General features: G+C 37.0%; 2 protein-coding genes across 7 annotated transcripts in view; one reads left to right on the forward strand and one right to left on the reverse strand.

The window, feature by feature from the left end:
• Window positions 1-15893, reverse strand: part of itgbl1 (integrin, beta-like 1) — a 53806-nt gene extending 37913 nt beyond the window's left edge. Inside the window, exons 1-4 of one of the 3 annotated variants that reach the window (XM_017310805.1) lie at window positions 15749-15893; window positions 15478-15631; window positions 12692-12894; window positions 1584-1730 (exon numbers count right to left, since the gene is read on the reverse strand). In XM_017310805.1, coding sequence (XP_017166294.1) covers window positions 1584-1730; window positions 12692-12894; window positions 15478-15569 — 442 coding nt within the window. In that variant the 5' untranslated portion in view covers window positions 15570-15631; window positions 15749-15893. The other 2 variants (XM_017310808.1, XM_017310803.1) reach the window with 2 other exon arrangements.
• A 680-nt stretch (window positions 15894-16573) lies between these two features.
• LOC103479055 (sodium leak channel non-selective protein-like) overlaps window positions 16574-18765 on the forward strand; it is a 63416-nt gene continuing 61224 nt past the window's right edge. For 2 of the 4 annotated variants that reach the window (XM_017310797.1, XM_017310798.1), the window contains exon 1: window positions 16575-16729. The gene's annotated coding sequence lies outside the window, so the exon portion shown is untranslated. Of the gene's footprint in view, window positions 16730-18765 lie in introns of all 4 variants that reach the window. The other 2 variants (XM_017310795.1, XM_008433267.2) reach the window with 2 other exon arrangements.

Genomic DNA, 18765 nt, shown 5'->3' on the forward strand with positions numbered 1-18765 from the left:
CCGACTGCTGACCTAACATCATCCATGCAACATCGAGACACACACAGACGAGATCGAATTATACATAGACGAGATATTAGGGGTTAAAATATTAGATTGTCATAGTAGCATTCTTAGACATCTTTCAAAGTTTTTCTTTGGACATTAGCTGCTTAGTTAAATTTAAATGCTAGGTAGCAATTCACCAATTCACAAAGGCCTTTTTCTGGTCTAAAACGCGCTTGTGTGCACCAAGTGTAGCCGGTGGAGAGTATTTGATGTGCTGTAGGCTTTCACAATGCATTCAAAACAAAAGAAGATAGCTGTTAATACATCATTATGTAGTTTGTTTTTTTTTCAAGAAGAAGGACAATAATTTCTTGAAATATGTGGAGACTCCTGACCAAAGCAAAGAAACATAAAAGCTGTCTTTGAAGATATTAGCTGGCTCCTGAAATTGTCTTTTATTTATTTTAGTTATTTTTTAAAGTAGTGCATAGTAGTGAATTGGAAGATAAAAGATGCAGGTGGTTTCACATTTTCTTTGCAAAAGAAAATGTGAAAATTATGGCATTTTTTTCTAATCGATTTTAACCATTCTTCTGTGCCAAAACAGAACAACCTCAGTCAGATTGGCTAGAGAGAATGTAAACATGTATGTTCAAGTCTTGATAAAGATTCTCCCCTAGATTTAGGTTTAACTTCCCTGACAATGAAAAGCATCCAAGCAGCTATCTGCTGCCAGCACCATGTTTCCCAGTGGGAGGTATTGTGTTCAAGGTCATCTTCACTCTTATTTCTCTGCATGAAAGCACATGTTGAATTTGGGCCGAAATGTTCTGGTCTCATCTGACTAGAACACTTTGTTTTGTTTTTTTATTCAAAAACAAATTTCTTCTTGCCATTTTCATGAATGAATTTCCTACAGTTGTCTTGTCAACAGATTTTTCCATCTCAGCGGTGAAACTCAAACGCTCCTTCAAAGTAACCAGGGTCCTCGCAGATTATTGTTCTCCTTTCCTGGCTTGTTCGGTTTAGGGGTAACAGCAATTTATCGAGGCGGGTGTCTGTGTATGTTGGGCACCATTTTTTCCATTTTTGTGCTTCTGGTGATGTTCAAATCTCGGACTATTATTTTAGAACCTAATCCTTCTTTATAACATCTCTACATGAGTATCCTTGACCTGGTGGGTTCCTTGGTCTTGATGACGTTGTTTGAAAAAAAAAACGCTTTTCCGCTAACCTTGGTGGCCTTCACAAGAACGGCAGTATTTGTGCTGAAAATAACACATCATTGGACTTCACCTAAAGGTCCAACAATTGCATGTTGCAATTTTCACTTTTGTTTTGTAAAGGTTTTGGAAAACATATCAATTTCTTTTTGCTTCACTAATGATGCACTACTTTGAGTTTGTCTGCTACATAAAATCTAAAATCCTTACAAAGTTTGAAAGTTTGTGGTTGTAGCATGACAAAGTGTAAAAAAAAAAAAAAGAAACAGTCAAGAAGAAGTAGGAGTAACTTAGGACCTTTGCAGTAGATTTGCAGCCTTTTGAACTTTGTTGTTTTTTGAAGGTTGTGTTTTGGTGTATTGTTGAAGTTACCTCTGTTGGAGCAGACCACCCCCTGTTGATTTTTGCACAGCTCTCTGCTCTTCTTGCTTGATAGGCTACACTCCTCCTGAAACTGGCAAGCCTCTCCAAACCAGCCTTCGTCACACTCACACATCCCACAGTCACAGTAGCCACGGTCTGAGGGGAAAACATAACACACCACATGCTGTTTATAAGTGCCGGGAAGCGTGCAGGTTACCGGCGTTTCACATCAAAACAAGGACAGGAACGTTATTTCAAATACGTAGTCTGACATTGCGCTTTCAGGTGAATGGGGTTGCGTCATAAAATTACTATAAGTAAATTTATTTTTTTTTAAGCAACCACTACCAAGTTTTCCGATGCCTTTGACATGCCAGCATCCCATATGAATTCATCCATGAAAACACAGCTGTGTGTTCAGACACCCAGATAGACTGGCATTGTTGTATCTCGTTATTCTGATGGCCACACTGAGCAACGTGAAGACGAGGAAAAAGGAGGAAGCATTTGATGCAAATGGAAGCTGTCAACAAAGTTATTATGAATGTTGCTCTCGTTGCCTGTTAGCAGTGAGGGACCTTGCATGTCATGCTCAATACTTCTCCTGACTCGTTCATCATGTAAATGTGGCGTTGTTTTGAAGGGCTATGCATCAGTCATTAAGAACATGGAGGCCCCCTCATCTCTTCTCGTTACGGAAACATCTCTGGGGGCTCGTCCAAGGAAAACTGACTCTTGAAAACAAAGTAGAACCGGAAATTTTGTAAATTGCAGAATAAGAGTGCACCTAGACTCCAGTTTAGCTGACTGGGAAAAAAAGAAAAATCTAATTAAAAGAATGATTAAAATGCATTCTCTAATCTGAGATATGAATTGAGTATTTCAGTCAAGCTTTGTTTTTATAACTTGCCATATATGATGTTATATTGAAAAACACAATATGTAGAAAAATGACATTTTGTTCAGAGTGCTTTACATCATCATCAATTATGAAACAAGAAATACACAAATGCTGTTATGAACAAATGTCATAATCAAAATCATCAATATACACGAGACATGCTGATCAATGTTTAATTTGCTACTAATCAAACGCAACCCTAAACAGGTAGGTTTTTAGCCTTGATTTAAAGGAACGCTGTGTTTCAGCTGTTTTGCAGTTTTCCGGACTTTAGTTCCAGATTTATATTGCATATAAGCTGAATCCTGCTTGTCCGTGGTTAATTCTGGGTCTGAGGATGCAGATTAGACCAGAACCACTCAGGTCTTCTGGTTCTGGTCCAGTTGATACCATAACAACAAGTTGCTATAAACTAACAAAAGTATTTTAAACTCCATTCTCTTAGAATCAAGCATGCTGCATGCACGGCTGAATGAACATGCATCAGTGAAGACAGTGTCAGTCTGCACGGTGCAATGCATGCTGTTGATTTGTCTCAAATGTCAGAGTTCACGTCTGTGACACACATCTGCTATTTGTTCTGGTGTTGCTGTTATTAGTGATACAAACAACATGTTTCTCACTATTTGATGCACAAAAGAAACACATATACAAATTGATATTTTACAGAATTACATCTGCTATCGATTTAATAAAATACAAAAAAAGTGATAACAAATAGGATATGCCAAATGAGCTGCAGTCATATTTTGCTTTCCAATCATAGAAATTGCCTTGTTGGTGAAATGTGCTATACATATGTAGCATAGTAATAATTATTGGACACTAACATTTGATACATACATCTACTATCAATCACAAAGATACAAAATCCTTTTGGATTATTTAATACAATATTGAACCCAGCGTTGCTACAGTCTAATTTACTGACGTGTTCTTTTTGTATTTACCCCTCAAGGCTTTTGTAAATAGTAGACGGCAAAACTCTGAGACAGAATCGGATATTATAAAGTCGCTGCCGCCCACCAGCCATCATTAATCTCCACCTGACAATCACTTAGACACATAAAACAGCCCGCTTTGTCTTCTAGGTCAAAATTTATGTGGGTTGGAAGCTTCCTGTCTTTGGACAGTTTATCTTTTTTGGTGCTTCCCTGAGCAGTAATTCTATGTGATATAATGTGTCAGGGTCATTGCAGCATATACCAATGACAAACAGACGTGTACAGCAAAAAATCCTGATCGGTGATTGCACGCATTCTCCGGGGACTGGTAGAAGAGGACGTGTGTGTGTGTGTGTGTGTGTGTGCGTGTGTGTGTGTGTGCGTGTGTGCGTGTGTGTGTGTCAGCATTACCAGCAAAAATAATTGGCGTGCAAAATAAAAAAAATAAATAAAAAAAAGTCTGTGCTAAACAATTTTCTAAAAGCTAGATGACTAGATATAATCATCTGTCAAACATTTAAAATATCCTAACTGTAATGAAGCATATGTTGTGCAGGGATCATTAGATACCCCTCATTTACTAAAATGTTCATAGAGTCAAACAGCCTGAATTGGTTTAGCAAGCTAAAGAAGATTTGTCCTGGGCCAATGAAGGATGAGTCAGTGATGTGCTGTGGTTCCCCTTAAGCAGCAGAGCTACCTGAATGTCGTGTGTAAAAAAAAAAAGTAAAGGAAAAAGGCTTAAACATTTGAAATGATGATTTCAGTAAAATATTGTGATAAATTTGCAGGTTTTTTTTATAATCCTGGGAATTTTCTAATCACTAGATTAGAGGACGTGTTCAGATAACGGAGGTTTAATTGACGTATGTATGTAGTGTGTATTCGCAGGTTTTGGTGCTGAATGTGATTATTGTGGTTTCCAGATCATGAAATAACTCCCGCAATACACATTATAATCGATCTCTATGTGGAACCTCCAGTTACTATTATGCAGGCTAATAAAAGAAGAAGACTTACTCTCTTGCAGCTGTGAGGTGTTTCATTCTTGTGATCATTTGTGTATTTAAATCTTTAGTTTTTATTGGATGTGCGCTCACGTGAGCTTCTTGGACAGTTTAGTAAATTAGAATATTACAGAAATTTATTTTCATTTATTTCAGATTAATTCCACACAGGCTGCTGTTTTCAAGTCTTTGCTTCTGCTATTCTTGGCGGTTTCCATTCATAGCCAATGAAAACACATAATTTAGCTTTTCAGAAGATCAGAATATTACATTAAATTAATAAAAAAAAAAACTGAGAATAAAGAAATGTCAGCTCAATTAGAAGTATGTTTAATACCCAGCCTGTTTTGAAAAAAAATACATTTAATCTGACAAACTAATCTCGTCTGAAGGTGTTTTAAAATGTTTTATTTATATGCTGTTGTATATGATGTCAGTTAAGCTCCAAAATTAAGTTAATTGAGAGTTTAAACATCAAATAACTCCAAAAATGTATATTATCTTCATAATAAACTAGTTCAAACTTCAGAGAGCATCTGTTCTCATCTGTTTTCTACAAGTGGTTTTTCATCTCCTTACATTTTTCTTTGGTGTAAGTTGCACTCTCCAAAACATGATAATCATATCAGAGTAATTTTAATAATTTGTGACGTTTGGGAGCAATGAAACAACAACATATAGATTGTGTCCTCTGTGAAACAAAAAACGCCCGTCATCAGCTACTAACTCGTTTCCTGTGTGTCTTTGGAACAATAAATCTTAGCCCTTACCATCCCAGTTTTTACAGTGTTCCACCTAGCCAGTTATTTTTAACACAGCTGACATCAAAGAACTTTCAAAGGCATCGTAGGTGGGTTTAAAAACACTTGTTCTTACACCCTGAAGTCTTGAGAGCAGTAATGGGTTTCAATCAGAAATGTCTTTTACTAGTCAACTTGGACAAACTTGAGTGGCTTTTTCTCCTCGCAGCCCACACTGGAATCATTAGGTGAGTCACGGGGAAGGCAAACTGCCCAGAAAAACTCAGAATAGCAGATTGAAAGCACATAAAAATATGTACAGGAGAAAAAAATTAGAGCGATGAAAATTTCTAAAGGTTTTAATAGCAAAAGAACTGCATTTTATGGCTGCTACCTTTTTGTTTTATTCTCTCTCAACCGATATTTGGCTTAACCTTTTTGTTGACTTTGTAGACATTACTGATAATAATATTCTTCATAATTGGCCAATTTTAGCTTGGATAAAGTGTCATGAAGCGCGACTGGTGCAGGTTGATATGGATCAAGAGACCAAGCTGACTATCCCTGTGACCCTGACACGAAGACATAAAACCTCGATGGGTGTGGTCTTTGCTAGCTCTTGAAGAGGCCAAAAAAGCGAGGAACAAAATCTAAGCAAACAAAAACAAGAAGACTGTGGTAGCCTGCAGACTGAGAGAAAAGGAGCGGGAAGTGCTAGAATATGTTCCTACAAAGCATTATTGATCATAGAGCAAATCTTTATTCAAGAAATGAACAGAAGTATGCATCACTTTTGAAGTGCCTCCTACGATGTTTTCTGCTCAAGAAAGGAGTACATTTGACTCATTTTCTCATTTTAGTTTTTTTAAATGAATTAATTCCATCTCTAGAATTTCTTCATTTATGATTGTTTCTCCTGAACTCATATTTTGCATGACTGTATTTAAAAATGTTTTCAACAGGGTGTTTAGATACTGATAAACAACATGGCAGCTGGGGTCGAAGGCAGTGTGACTCAACTTGGACATGTCCCATTCAAGAATGGTATGCACACTTCATGTGCATACCAAATGGTACTAAAATTCCCAAAGTCAGACCAGGTGTTGAAGAATTTCATAAATCTCCAAGCAGTATCTTCCATCGTGCTTTTACAGCATAACTGGATTTGATTTTACAAAAATGAGTTCAAAAGTAGTTTGCAGGAAAGGTAAAATGACTCAGAGAGAGAAAAACAGTCAGAAACTTGGAAAGAATAACGTTCCTAATTTCTGAGTAGGAAATGAGGAATGTAGAAAAGTAGCAACACTTTGGTACATTGCCATGTAATGACAAAATAATTTAATCATCAATTATAAAATTCATGAAAGCCTCAACAGATTGCATGTAAAGTTGCTTAGAATATCCTTTCACAACTACCCGGTATGTTGGCACAACCAACAATAAAGCTGGTTTGGAGCTTATTTTTTAATAGTACGCTTTCTGCCAGAGAGCAGAGGTTGCAAGGATATTTACTGCCATTAAAACACCAACAGTGGATGAAAATATTTTATTTTCCACAGTAGGTCTACAGATATTATTGAAGGTCATTTCCCAGTTGCTCAATTCTTACATATTGTGAGATTAGAAGGATTGCTTTAGATCTGCAATAAATGACTTAATTATTATTTACTTTATATTTATTATCAGACTTGAAAGTTCCTATCATGTGACCGATGATTAAGGCAGGCCAAAACGTGATTGCTGGCCAGTTCGTAATGAAATAAGGGCTCTACAGGCTTTCCAGACAGAGAACAAGCAGTACTAGAGAGCAGATGGTTTTAATGGCACAAATCACCAGAGGTAAATAACCATCAAGTATTGATAAAAATTGGCCTCGTGTTTATCGGCACTTCGATTACATAAACTGGAATGGTTTATTTTCATGGAACATTTAAAAAAAAGAAGTAGAGGAAACCAACTGTGTTTATTCAGTTGTGAGGGAGGTTCTCATGCCGCCCCAGCACAAGATGCCACCCTGTACGGTTGCCCTTATCACCCATATCAGAAACCGCCACTGGTTATAAACATGAAAGTATGCCGTTCAAAAACGTAATCACGTTTCCATTTGTATAATTACATACATTTTAATGCAAAAAGTCATAATAAATTCAAACCACCCTTGCATTTTGGTGTTAAGGCATAAAAAGTTCATTTTAATTTGACTATTGATCATTTGAGCTGAAATGCCAGGTGACCTCAACTCTGTGTAATGTTCTGCAAGTTTTTATAGCCCCAAATTTTATCACCCTTTGCTAATTTCCTAAGAACAGTCACTCCACCCTTTTTTGTTTCAGAGTTCAACAACAACATGGGCCCAGTTCTGTCACTGCTACAAAAAGCAGTGTTTACAGCACTTGAGTTGAATTGGACTTGGAGTTCAGTCTGTCACTTTGTTGGTCTGTTTTCTTGTTACTTTCTGTTATTTTGTGTTTCATTAAGTCCAGCTGTTCCGCATTGTGAGCTACTATGTGGCTAAGCTGCATTCTGTCAGTTGTTCACAGGGCAACACTGAGACACACAGGACAAAAGCACACACAGACATACAAACTTAAGGACAACTTATAGAGACCAATCATTTTCTTGAACTGTGTGCGGAAGCTTTACTACCCAGAGAAACCCCATGCATGCTCAGGGAAAACATGCAGAAAGACCCCAGATGGGATTTAAAACCCAAAACCTTCTCACTGCAAGGCAACAGTGCTGCCAACTGAGCCATTGTTCAGAACCATAGCTTAGTTTTCCTTATCTATTGCAATTCTTTTGGTCTTACTGTATTAAATTCCCCACAATCATAATCCAGCCTGCATTTTGTTTGTTTTTAAATAGAACACTCCATAAACCACTAATGGTATCCGGGCAATTGCAGAAATGTTTGTTGTAGGTAATTTGTTGATTAATTATTCAAGGTTCAGGCTGTTTTTGGCCAACATTCCCTCCCAGACAGCCAATCTCTTTTTCTATTACTTTTGTGTATCGCAGCAATAGCAACCACAATTTCCAGTTGGACACAAGTCAACTCTTGAGAGAACACCTAACATCCAGATACAACAATACACAAGCAATTTTGTCTTATTTTTCAATATTTGTGATTTAGCAAAGGACCAAGATAAACCGACTTGCTGTAACGAAGACAAGCTCTAAAATAGAAAGGACATTATTATATAAGTCAGTAATATCTAATGGTTTAATAAAAAGAGAAATCTTTATTGAACAACTACATTATGTTGAATCATGATTCACAATGCAGCCTTACATTAAAGATAAGTTGAAAACCATATATGTCTAACTTTTTAAGTCACAATGTAATAAATTCTGCCCGTACTCAGTGCTGTTAAAAAAAAAACAAAAAAAACAGAGTATAATTTTTAGCCACCTGGACTTGTTGGTTTAATTGAGGTGATGCTAATTAACCTCCACTGAATCAAATATGGGGTCTGAAACATCTTGTTGCCAGGAAAGCTAATTTTTTGGTAATGAAAAACACACACTTAATCCCTATGGAAGAAAATCTATTGGATCTTATCAGTAGACTTTTGTGACAGGCACAGATAACGGAGCCGCAGGGAGAGAAATTGGCTGCCGATCTCTGAAAGCATACAGTGCATGCTGTGTATGCATGGTCCGCTGAGAGCGGTGATACGTGTGTGCGTGTGAAAGGGGATGCGGTGGGTTACGTGGGGGTCTTCTTTTCAACTGGCTTTGAGTGCAACTGCTGATGCGAGCATGTGGCTGGTGTTATGCGTGTGTATGCTGAAGCGCTATAAGATTTAACCTCTTCCTGAATGGTATGCGTGTGTGTGGTGGGAGACAGAGGAGAGGGTGGGTTTGGTGGGTGTGAAAATCCATCCCTCTTCTAATGCATAGGTTCCATTGGCAGGCTCTGTAGCAGTGAGTGAAACCCCATTATCAGGATGAAACAGGGCCTCGCTCCAGACTGCTGAACCATAATGAGCTCCTCACAGCAGCCAACTTGTCTTCCCAAATAAATCACATACACTCGCAGACACCCATATGCACACCTATCTCCATTATACGTGTTCTGGATTCTCACATATCTCCATTAAACCTCACTCACAGCCCAGGGACAACAGGGAGGGACAAAAAAAAAAGTGGGGATTTTTATTTTTATTTCTTACCGGGATTCCTCCCACAACTTCCAAAGCATCTCATCAAACATATGTGCAGTAAGCTTTAGGAAGTGGGTGCAACCTGTCTTATTTGAAATATGTTTAAAAAAAAATATGTAAACAACTATGCTAAATTTTTTTACACGTTTGGTAGTGGAATTTGTAGAACGTTATATCCCCCATGTTAAATTGTGAATTTAACAAAAAAGGAACTGTCATTGAATCTTGGCTGCTGGGTTACTTGTGATTGACAGACGACTGCTTACTGGAAATAGTAAAAATCAAAATTTACATTGTACAATAAGTCAAATAGAATCAAAGTGAACCTAAACTAAAAGACCAAAACAGTTCCATATCTTGCTATGAAAGCATTAAGGCAATAAGAAAATATTTTGATGCAAAGCTTTTAAAATGTGTAATGCATTACACTTGTCCTATAACCTAGGACTGCTTTTCATTATTCTATATTAGTTGAGTATTAGCAGTGTTCCTGTCAGCCACATTTATTTTTAATTCTACAAAATGAAGTAGTCTAAAAAGACGCCAGCGCAAAGATGACATCTTTTCAGCTTTGCCAGAGCCATCTACTGATCCAGCCAAAAAGGTGGTGCTGTGAATTTGTTGGCTGTAAAAAAATTAAAAGTGATTACAAAATATGTCAACACAAAGTACATATGGTATTAAATATGAGGCTTCAAGGTGAGAGTAACAGGCTTTTAAAGTGTCTTTTAAAGTAGATGCAACAATCATACTTGACTGATGGATATTTTTGCTTTATCTCATTTCTAACACACATATCTTGAGAACCACTCTGTATACAAAACTAACATGTCTCAATTCTACCATTAAATGTAGCAAACACTGATCATAAAATAATAAAGGCATACGCTCCAGCTTTCATGATAAAGGCAGTAATTTTAAATCCAATAGAAGGCATGACAAGAATGTATGCATCAGATCTTGGCCATTAACTGAGGTTCACCGAGCTCAAAAAAAAGTTCCTATTAGGACATGCCAAGCATGTGAGAGTTTTCACTTTCAATGTGTTTAATGGGGAGAAAACCTGATTCTAAAAGGAAAACAGACTGACTCCCATCAATGCCCACTGTTTGGTGCATCACTAATTCAAGTTTAATTAAAATAACTTGAGTTGTCGATTGAGGGCTGGAAAGGAGGCAGGAAAAAGATATAAACTGAGTCTGTTTTTGGAAGGTTGAATGTATTTCTTTTTAACAACAGTATTGTGATTAAATATGTCCCCAGTTTCCATCTGTGTTACTTTTTTGTTTGTGCTTTTAAAGTCATGAAACCCTCTGAATTTTAGGTAAAGATAATCCAAGTAAATACAAAAGGCAATTTCTAAGTGAAGATTCGGGGAAAAAAAAAGGTATCCACTTAACCCTGTTTGAAAATATCATCCCCTTGCTTGTAAATTATGAAGCAACTTATTATATACCATATTTAACTAGACACAACTTGCATGTATAATCACAACATTGGCTAAAAAGAACTCGTATGACAACACATTAACTCAAAGGGCAGAGCTGCTAGTTCATAGGTTTAAGGAAGCAGTAATCGTTTAATCTGACACCAGGTTAGTTTGGATAACTTTTTTCTTTTTATAAATAAAATAACATAATTAATTTTGACTAGAAAAGAAAAAAAAAGAACTGGGAGAAAAATGCACACTTTTTTGATTGACAGACTGAATTGTCACATGAAATCCAGCAAAGTAGGTGCACAGTAAACAATTTTCCATGTAAAAAGCATTCAGCTTCCCTCGAATTAGCTTGACTCGTAAACAACGAGTTCATAACATCACAATGTCTGATATCAAGCCAGCAGCATATTACTGTCTACCTGAAAACTGCTTCAAGCCAATGAGAGAAGTGAGGTACTACTTCTGACAGCAAAAAAAAAAAAAAAGTATTTCTGTGCATTAAACATGTGGGAGGACATTGCCTTTCAAAATCAAGTTTGTAAATGACATGGAAAAACGTTTTTCATTTTTCTAGCAGCTGTTTGATACAGATCCTAAACATCAGCTAGGGACTCCATCTGCCAAACTGCACTGATCTAACCCACATTGAGGATATCTGCTGCATCACTTACTGACCCTCTCTAAAAAACCTCATCCAAGCAGTAACATATGTTGAGCCACGTGGATCTGTGCAGTATTCATTTTAAACAGCGCACCACTCTAAAAAAAGTATTCTAAAGTTATTGCCCAGTTACAGTGTTGAGTAAAATTGTTCGCAAGACATTTTGAGAGATTACATTGAAATATGTAAATGGGATTTTACGTGATGAGCCAACACAGAGTGGTAAATAACTGGAGAGTGGAGGCAAAAGGAAAAATGGTTGAAATGCTTTTAAAACTGAACTTCTAGAGCTGAGTATATCTACTCCAAAATTGTAGTGTGCATGTGTTACAATGTTTGGGACATTGTTTCATAATTTTTTCATGACTTTACCCTTTACCCCGCTGGTGAGTTCTTTGGTCATCAGGATGCTGTTTATTAGGTTATAGTGATTAGCAAACCTGTGAGGTCTTGCCAGAGCAGCTGTGTTCAGACTAAACTGTTTGCTAACTAAGTGACTTCTGAAGACATATTGCTGTTCTGGATCTCATTTAGGGTTATCCGAATAAAGGCATAAATAATATGCACTTTACACTTCAGATTTATATATTTTTTAAAAACCTGAAAGCTTTGTGCTCTTTTTCTTACAATTTAGAGTTCTGCACTACTTAGTGTTAGTCTATCCTAGCGGTTTGTAACCTCTGCAATCAGTTGCCAATATTACCTGATCTTTCAAACAAGACAGATTCATTAGTTTAGGAAAATATCTCAATTTTGTTGTCTTTTTTAAAGTAAGGCATTTGAACAAAAACAAAAATGGAAAACTTTCGCAAAACAAAGCAGATGGATACGTTTTCTTAAGATGATATTTGTGTGAAATAATGTATAAAAAAAAACATAATTTCTGACCTAATAAGAAACAAAAATGATCTAAACCAACATTACTTCTACTTTTATTGTCATTCTGTTGTGAAAATTCTATGCAAATATTCAGTGAAGAACTGCAAAACTGCTACAAGCAGCGCTTTTAATATCTATATTTTAAAACATATGTCTGTTATTTTTAGCCAAAGTTATTCTGAGTCCTTGTGGAGGCCTATAGAGTCACTTGTGGCACCTGCAGGTGCAGGTTGCAGACCCCCGGTCTATCCTATATTATCCAAGACATTGACATTTGTGGCTGCAACATGATAGAATATGAAAAAAAAAGCTTGAAAACTATAAAAAGTTTTGCTACACACTGTGCTAAAAATAGCAGAGGAAGCTCAGTGTACGCACCATTGCAAATTTGCCCGTTATGTGTGGCGCAGACCCAGTCGTGGCACACGCAGCGAGGGCCATAGAACTTCCCTGGGTCYGTGGCTTCACACATGCAGATTCCACAGTCACATTTGCCCCTGCCGCTGCAGATTTTTCCATCTGGTGTCCTGCAGCGGCGCAGTGATGACTCTTGGGAYAGCCTACACACCTCACCCACCTGGCTGAGAAGAAGAGAAAAGATCAGTAGTTTTGTTGAAAAAAAAACACAAAAAAAAAACTAAAAGGGTTACTCCAAGGGCATGTGACCCTGTATCTGTTTACAAAAATTTACTCTAGTGTAAAAATCACTTTTGAAGTCTGTGCAGAAAAAGTTACTATAAAATTATTTATTCTTTTAATTAATTTTTTTTGCAACATTATTGGAAAAAGTCACACTTAAACATTCTAGGGATTTATTAATAAGACATTCATAAGGTTAATAAATCTCCCAAAATAAAACCATTACAAAACTTCACCTTTCAATGACCAAATCTAGGTGCTGTTGTTACACATCTCTCTAGGTCTTCTTGGTGAGCATTTAATATTTTGTTTGGATGCAGTTCAGCTCTTTCTTTATATTGGCAGAAAGTTTGGCAAATGTGCATGCATTTCGTTCAGTCAACAGCTCAGACGTTCCGGACCTTTCTCCCAAAAATGAACATAAAATGTGTGTTTTCCATGTGTCATCGGGAGGTGAAACAAGTTCCATTTCACACTTGCTTCAAGTATTAAGGGAATTTTTAGACTTGGCTGCACTCCTCCACACGCTATTGCAGTAAATTTTGAATCTTGCACTGTTTGTCAGAACGACCTGACCAAATTCAGAGTTTCGTTTTTTTTGTTTYTAGTTTGCACAGTGCTGCTTTGTCCTTAGCTGATCTTCATCTTTGTTCTACGTTGTTGCATTCAAATGACATCTGTAAAATTTAAGCAAATCCAGCTGCTCTRCTGTGTCAAAGAGAATTAACAGATGTKTTTTAAAATAAAATTAGCTTCATGATGACTGTTACGGATATTGCATTTTTGCAAAGAGATCACCTTAATGTAACAAGGATTCTTTACACTGCTACCRGGATTTTGGGATGCCAATTAGGCAACAGTTGAGTAAACTTCCAAACTAAATGCAATTCCAATACGGTGGCAAAATGACCTTCAAGCATTCCATTCGGATGAAGAAACCTTGTGGCACTGCTTTATGTCGTTTGTTTCGAGGGGATTTGCGTTTTGCTTTTCAGGCAAGTTGGTTTCTCTGTTCTGATGCAGGGGATGTGGCTTTGGAAAAGATAGACSGAGCCTAGGTCGGTTCAAACAGAACACATAATTGGGTAAACYWAGSAGAGCTCATTTAAACACAAGCAAGCTGCATTGCTATTAAACAAACCACACACCATGCATATGGTAGCTCTTTTGATCAGCCTCCAGCAGTGAAGCTGCGAACAATTGTTGAACTGTGCAACATCTAGTTTGATGGYGGACATACCCTGACAAGAGGCAACAGGAAAATGTGAGGAATTCGTAATAATTACCTATTTTATTCACACTTAAGGCCATTTTATAAAGTGCTCCCTCTTGATTTGGAGCATTTGAAACCCTGATACATTTGTAACAAGGTTAATTCAACGTCTGTCATATTTTTCCTAAAAAAAAAGAGAGAGAGAGGCTTTTCTTTGTCATGCCATTTGAATTATGCAGGATTCATAAAGTCTAGAATTTAAACAGGGTTGTGTACATTGCTTATTATTTGTGCAGATGACTGGAGAGGAGGGCAGAATTCACCTTCAACAGCATATTTATGTGTTAGAATGRCCCAGTCAAAGTTTAGACATAAAGCCAATGGAGAGTATTTGGAAAGAAGAAAAAAAAGATTCCCCCCCAATTAAAAAATATGCACAATTTAATGTTGATCTGTTAATAACAWTAACAATACAATACAATACTCTGAAACATATCGTCATGTGACAAAAATGTAAAGAAGTTCAAGGGGTGCAAATACTTTTGCAAGACACTGCATATTGTAATTCACGACAAGGTATATTCTTTGGCATATATTTTTTCCATCACAACAAATTCTGCAAGCACACATCTATTTTTATGCTAAAAAAAATTCCCTTAAGCACAACATAGCTGAACTATCTACATTACTATTCGGAAAGAAATCATTTAAGATAAGCCTAGTGCACATAAAGTGAGAGCTCCTGGAAAAAAATACCCAACCTGGCGCGGAGAGAAAATATAAATTCCACTCTGAGAGGCCCCAGCTGGCCAGCTTCTTACCCAGCACACAGCCCTGCCACTCCATTCCACCCCAGAAATTAACTTCATGCCCTGTGTRACAATCAAAGCTGTAAAAGTGACATTCAGTCTCATGGTTTGTTGTCAAAGCTAACTAGAGGACATGTCAGTTATATTATGTCAATTCAAACACGACCACTGGAGTAAAACAAAGCAAAGCAAAGCAAAACAAAACAAAACAAAAAAATATTTAAAAAAATAACAAGCAAGGATAGCACATCACTTTGAAATCTTGGCGTATGCTGCCTTCATGGACCGCATTGTTAACAGCTGGCAAACAAAGACACATTTGGAAACCAGAAAGTAAAAGTGCAGACCATATTTATACCACTGGCTTTGCTAAAACTTCTCATATTGCCTTCCCAAAACTCGTAAGTCAGCACAACTTTGCGCCTCCCTTTTATTTCTTGCACTTCTGGCTGCCCCCAAATAGAAAACCGATAAAAGACACAAACAGACTTATGGAAACTCACCTTACCGACTGTAACAAAGTGTCCTCAACGGTAGAGAGCAGGATCAGAAACGACRGCACCAGCATTGACTGCAGAAAACCCTCAGTGTGCATGTTTAAATCCCTCAGAAACCTGGAATAAAGTAGCTTGAAGGAATTTCCCAAATCTTGCGCTCCTGAGACAGGACAGGAAGGGAGAGTGAGAGGGAAAAGAAAAGGAGAGAAGGAGAGAAAGAGAAGCAGGCTGGCCCGAACTGGCTCAGTCCCTTCAGAGTCCAACACTCCTTACGTACAAGTGCCTTTGAYTAGTCCAAACTCTCTGATGGAGTCCTGGGCAGGAGCTAAAGTGGGGAAAAAGCTGCCAAAATAACAAGTTAAGTCACCAGTTTGAYATTTAATCAAAAGCAGACTGTTTTTGTTTCATTTTGTCCTCATTGGTTTCTCCCATAAYCTCTGTGKWSWMSMTGTTGTTCCTAGCTTTTCCTTTCATCTATGACAAATGAGATCCAGCTTCCAGACCCCGAACAGTAAATGTTGTGAATGAAGAACACTAAAATGGCTTAACTCAATTTAAATGCTTTGGGGTTCYAATACAACCGGTTCCCATGAGCACATGTGTTAGTTTAAGACTTGAGTAGAATAGATGAATATGAATAATTCACACTACTGCAACAATAGCAAGGCCTGTACAGTGTATCGCAAAGTCAACAAACTCCTGTTAAAATAGCACGAACTTGAAGTGGGAATTAATGTGCGTGATAAATAAACTGTGCTTTATATTTATTCAACGTTAATTTTAACATGAAATTATTTAAATTTAAGAAAAACATTTTTTTGACATGAAGCTCTCTCCGCGGTTAATATTTTAATATTATGTTTCTTTGTTTTCTGTATGTTTACTATATTATATACGTATCTCAAGAGGTTGTCACTATAGTTTTACCTCCCTCAGTATGAAGCAAAACTATGGAATTTAATTTCTGGTCTTCAATTTTTGTTACTAAAGTAATTAGTTTAATTACATTATTTTAAAGTAAATAGCAAAACAAAGGCGCTGATTTGCCAAAAGGAACCGGGTTCTGGATGTAAACAAACCGTGGTGCCAGCCACAAAGGAAGCGCTGAAGCGGTTACCTTGGCAATGCCTGCGCGTCACCGCAGCTGATGTGATTGCATCCTGCGCGCTCCCGCAGTCTCCCACACGAGCAAGCCCAGAGAGAACGACTGATGTCATGCACAGGGCCAGACACGGCAGCTAAGGGAAATCCTCGTCTCGTAAGTGCTTCAGAATGTTTTTCTTGTCTGAAATCGTCGTGAACGTAACGTGGCATCCAGCTGTTTTGTTTGTGGGATGCGGCTCGCGCTCGGTGTTGCTGCGCGCTAGCTTGTTGGTCCTCCAGGAAGTGGAGGGAATCTCATCCTCCGCAGTAGGCCTCGATGCAATATTCTTGTTTATGTACTGCATATTGTGTCTTAAGTTGATTGTCTCGTATAATGTTGGCTTTGTTTAGGCTTTATACTTGCCCTAGAGATGTAAATAGTCCCTGTGGTTAGGTTGTTTTATTCTCATATTAGCTGTTTTCCTAATTGTTTCCATAGTAATCTTGTCCTTGTGATGACATTCTTTCAGTTTTCTTTAAGAGAATGAATATGTTTTATATTCTTTCAATGAAATGCTTCTGAAGCAGYTGGTCTTGTGTTCATAAGATCCAGTGTCGTTTTAAGCAAAGGAGTCACAGTGGGTCAGCAACTGCAGTCCCAAATATATTTTGTATTTGATGTTTGTAAATGAGATTGAGTGTGGTTAAAAAAAAAACAAGCAAACTTTAAAGATGTTATTCCATAATCTAAAAGTTATCAAGTCCTTTATTATGATTTCCGAYGTTGTAATTTGAGTTTTTGATCAACCTTTTGGTTGCTTTGTCTTGAGATTCCATACCAAGAATGGACGGATGCACACTCAAAATTTATTTTAAAGAGACAGTATAACTAATTTTCTTAGCATCACAGATTACTGACTGTTCTGTATCAGAAATKTATTTATTGAGTACAATACAGAGGTCTAGGTGAAATAAAGCTGATCTAAGTTGCTCCAGTGTAGCAGTGAAATGGCCTTTTCTCATACTACTATCATACTACTTGGCATCATTTATTTTATTAGTGAAACATACAATTAGTGAAATTCACAAACGTTTATTTTACTCGCATTTCCAGAAGTTTATAAAAACTGCCAGAAAGATCCATAAAGTTTAATTTAAAATTAAATTCATTTATAAAGCACCTTTAAAAATATGAATGTAATCCAAAGTGCTTGTCACAATGAAATAATTATCCTAGAAAAGTAAGACATTTTGCATTTATGTCCAGTCTGTTGTAATTTGTTGTAGTCAGGACCYAGATGGAATGAGATGGCAGGCAGAGACTTATTTTAATGATAGATAGATGGGTAAATCTGTCAATCAGCCCTCTCTCATGGCAGAGCAAAGGGGACAGTGGCTGAGTTTCAGACCCTTTCGGAGGTAAATGAGATCAGTGGATAAGATCAGTTTTACATTTAACTGSTATCTTTGTCCCAAAAATAAGGAAATCAAGGTTGATTTACTGTTGTTACTCTACTGACAATCAAAACAAAATGTTCCAACATCTCATTTCAGATGAAAAAAAATGACTTAAAATCTCTTTTTAYGTTAGTAATATAGAAACCTCTGCCTGCTGTATTTCCTGCACATTATAGCAATGTAAAAATATGATCACAGCTAAACCTTCAGAGTAATTTTGCTAACACACTGAGGTGGCCTATATTAGTGCTGCTCCATATTAGGATGTCATGCGATTTGYGTGATTAATGTTTAATAGTCTTATGACGGTATCAGTGGAAATAAATCCTCATTTTCTTCACTTTCTCATCTGTCGCATGCTTCCAACACTCACTGTGCGATTAAGCATCTTCAACACTGCCCTCAATGTCATTTGCGGATGTCTTCTGGATTGAGACTCTATTAGGCAGGATATTATTTCCATGCAAAGTGCATATTAATCACACTTGGAATATATTAACWAAAATTTGTGATATTTCCAAACGTCCCCGTATTATTCATATTTCACATTTTGATGTTGCATAAATAACAAAGATGTTTCGCTGACCTGCTGTATATGTTCACTTTTTGTCATTTATACTGTGTGGAGCTTTTTTTTCCTTTTTTTCCTGCTCTGTTTCATATTTTATTAAGAAGATACCTTTAAAGGCCAATGTATCATGTGCATATGTCACATAAAGCAACAACATTATAATTTACATTAGTATCGTAAAA

Source organism: Poecilia reticulata, linkage group LG2, assembly GCF_000633615.1.
Source record: "Poecilia reticulata strain Guanapo linkage group LG2, Guppy_female_1.0+MT, whole genome shotgun sequence".
NCBI classification, from domain to species: domain Eukaryota; kingdom Metazoa; phylum Chordata; class Actinopteri; order Cyprinodontiformes; family Poeciliidae; genus Poecilia; species Poecilia reticulata.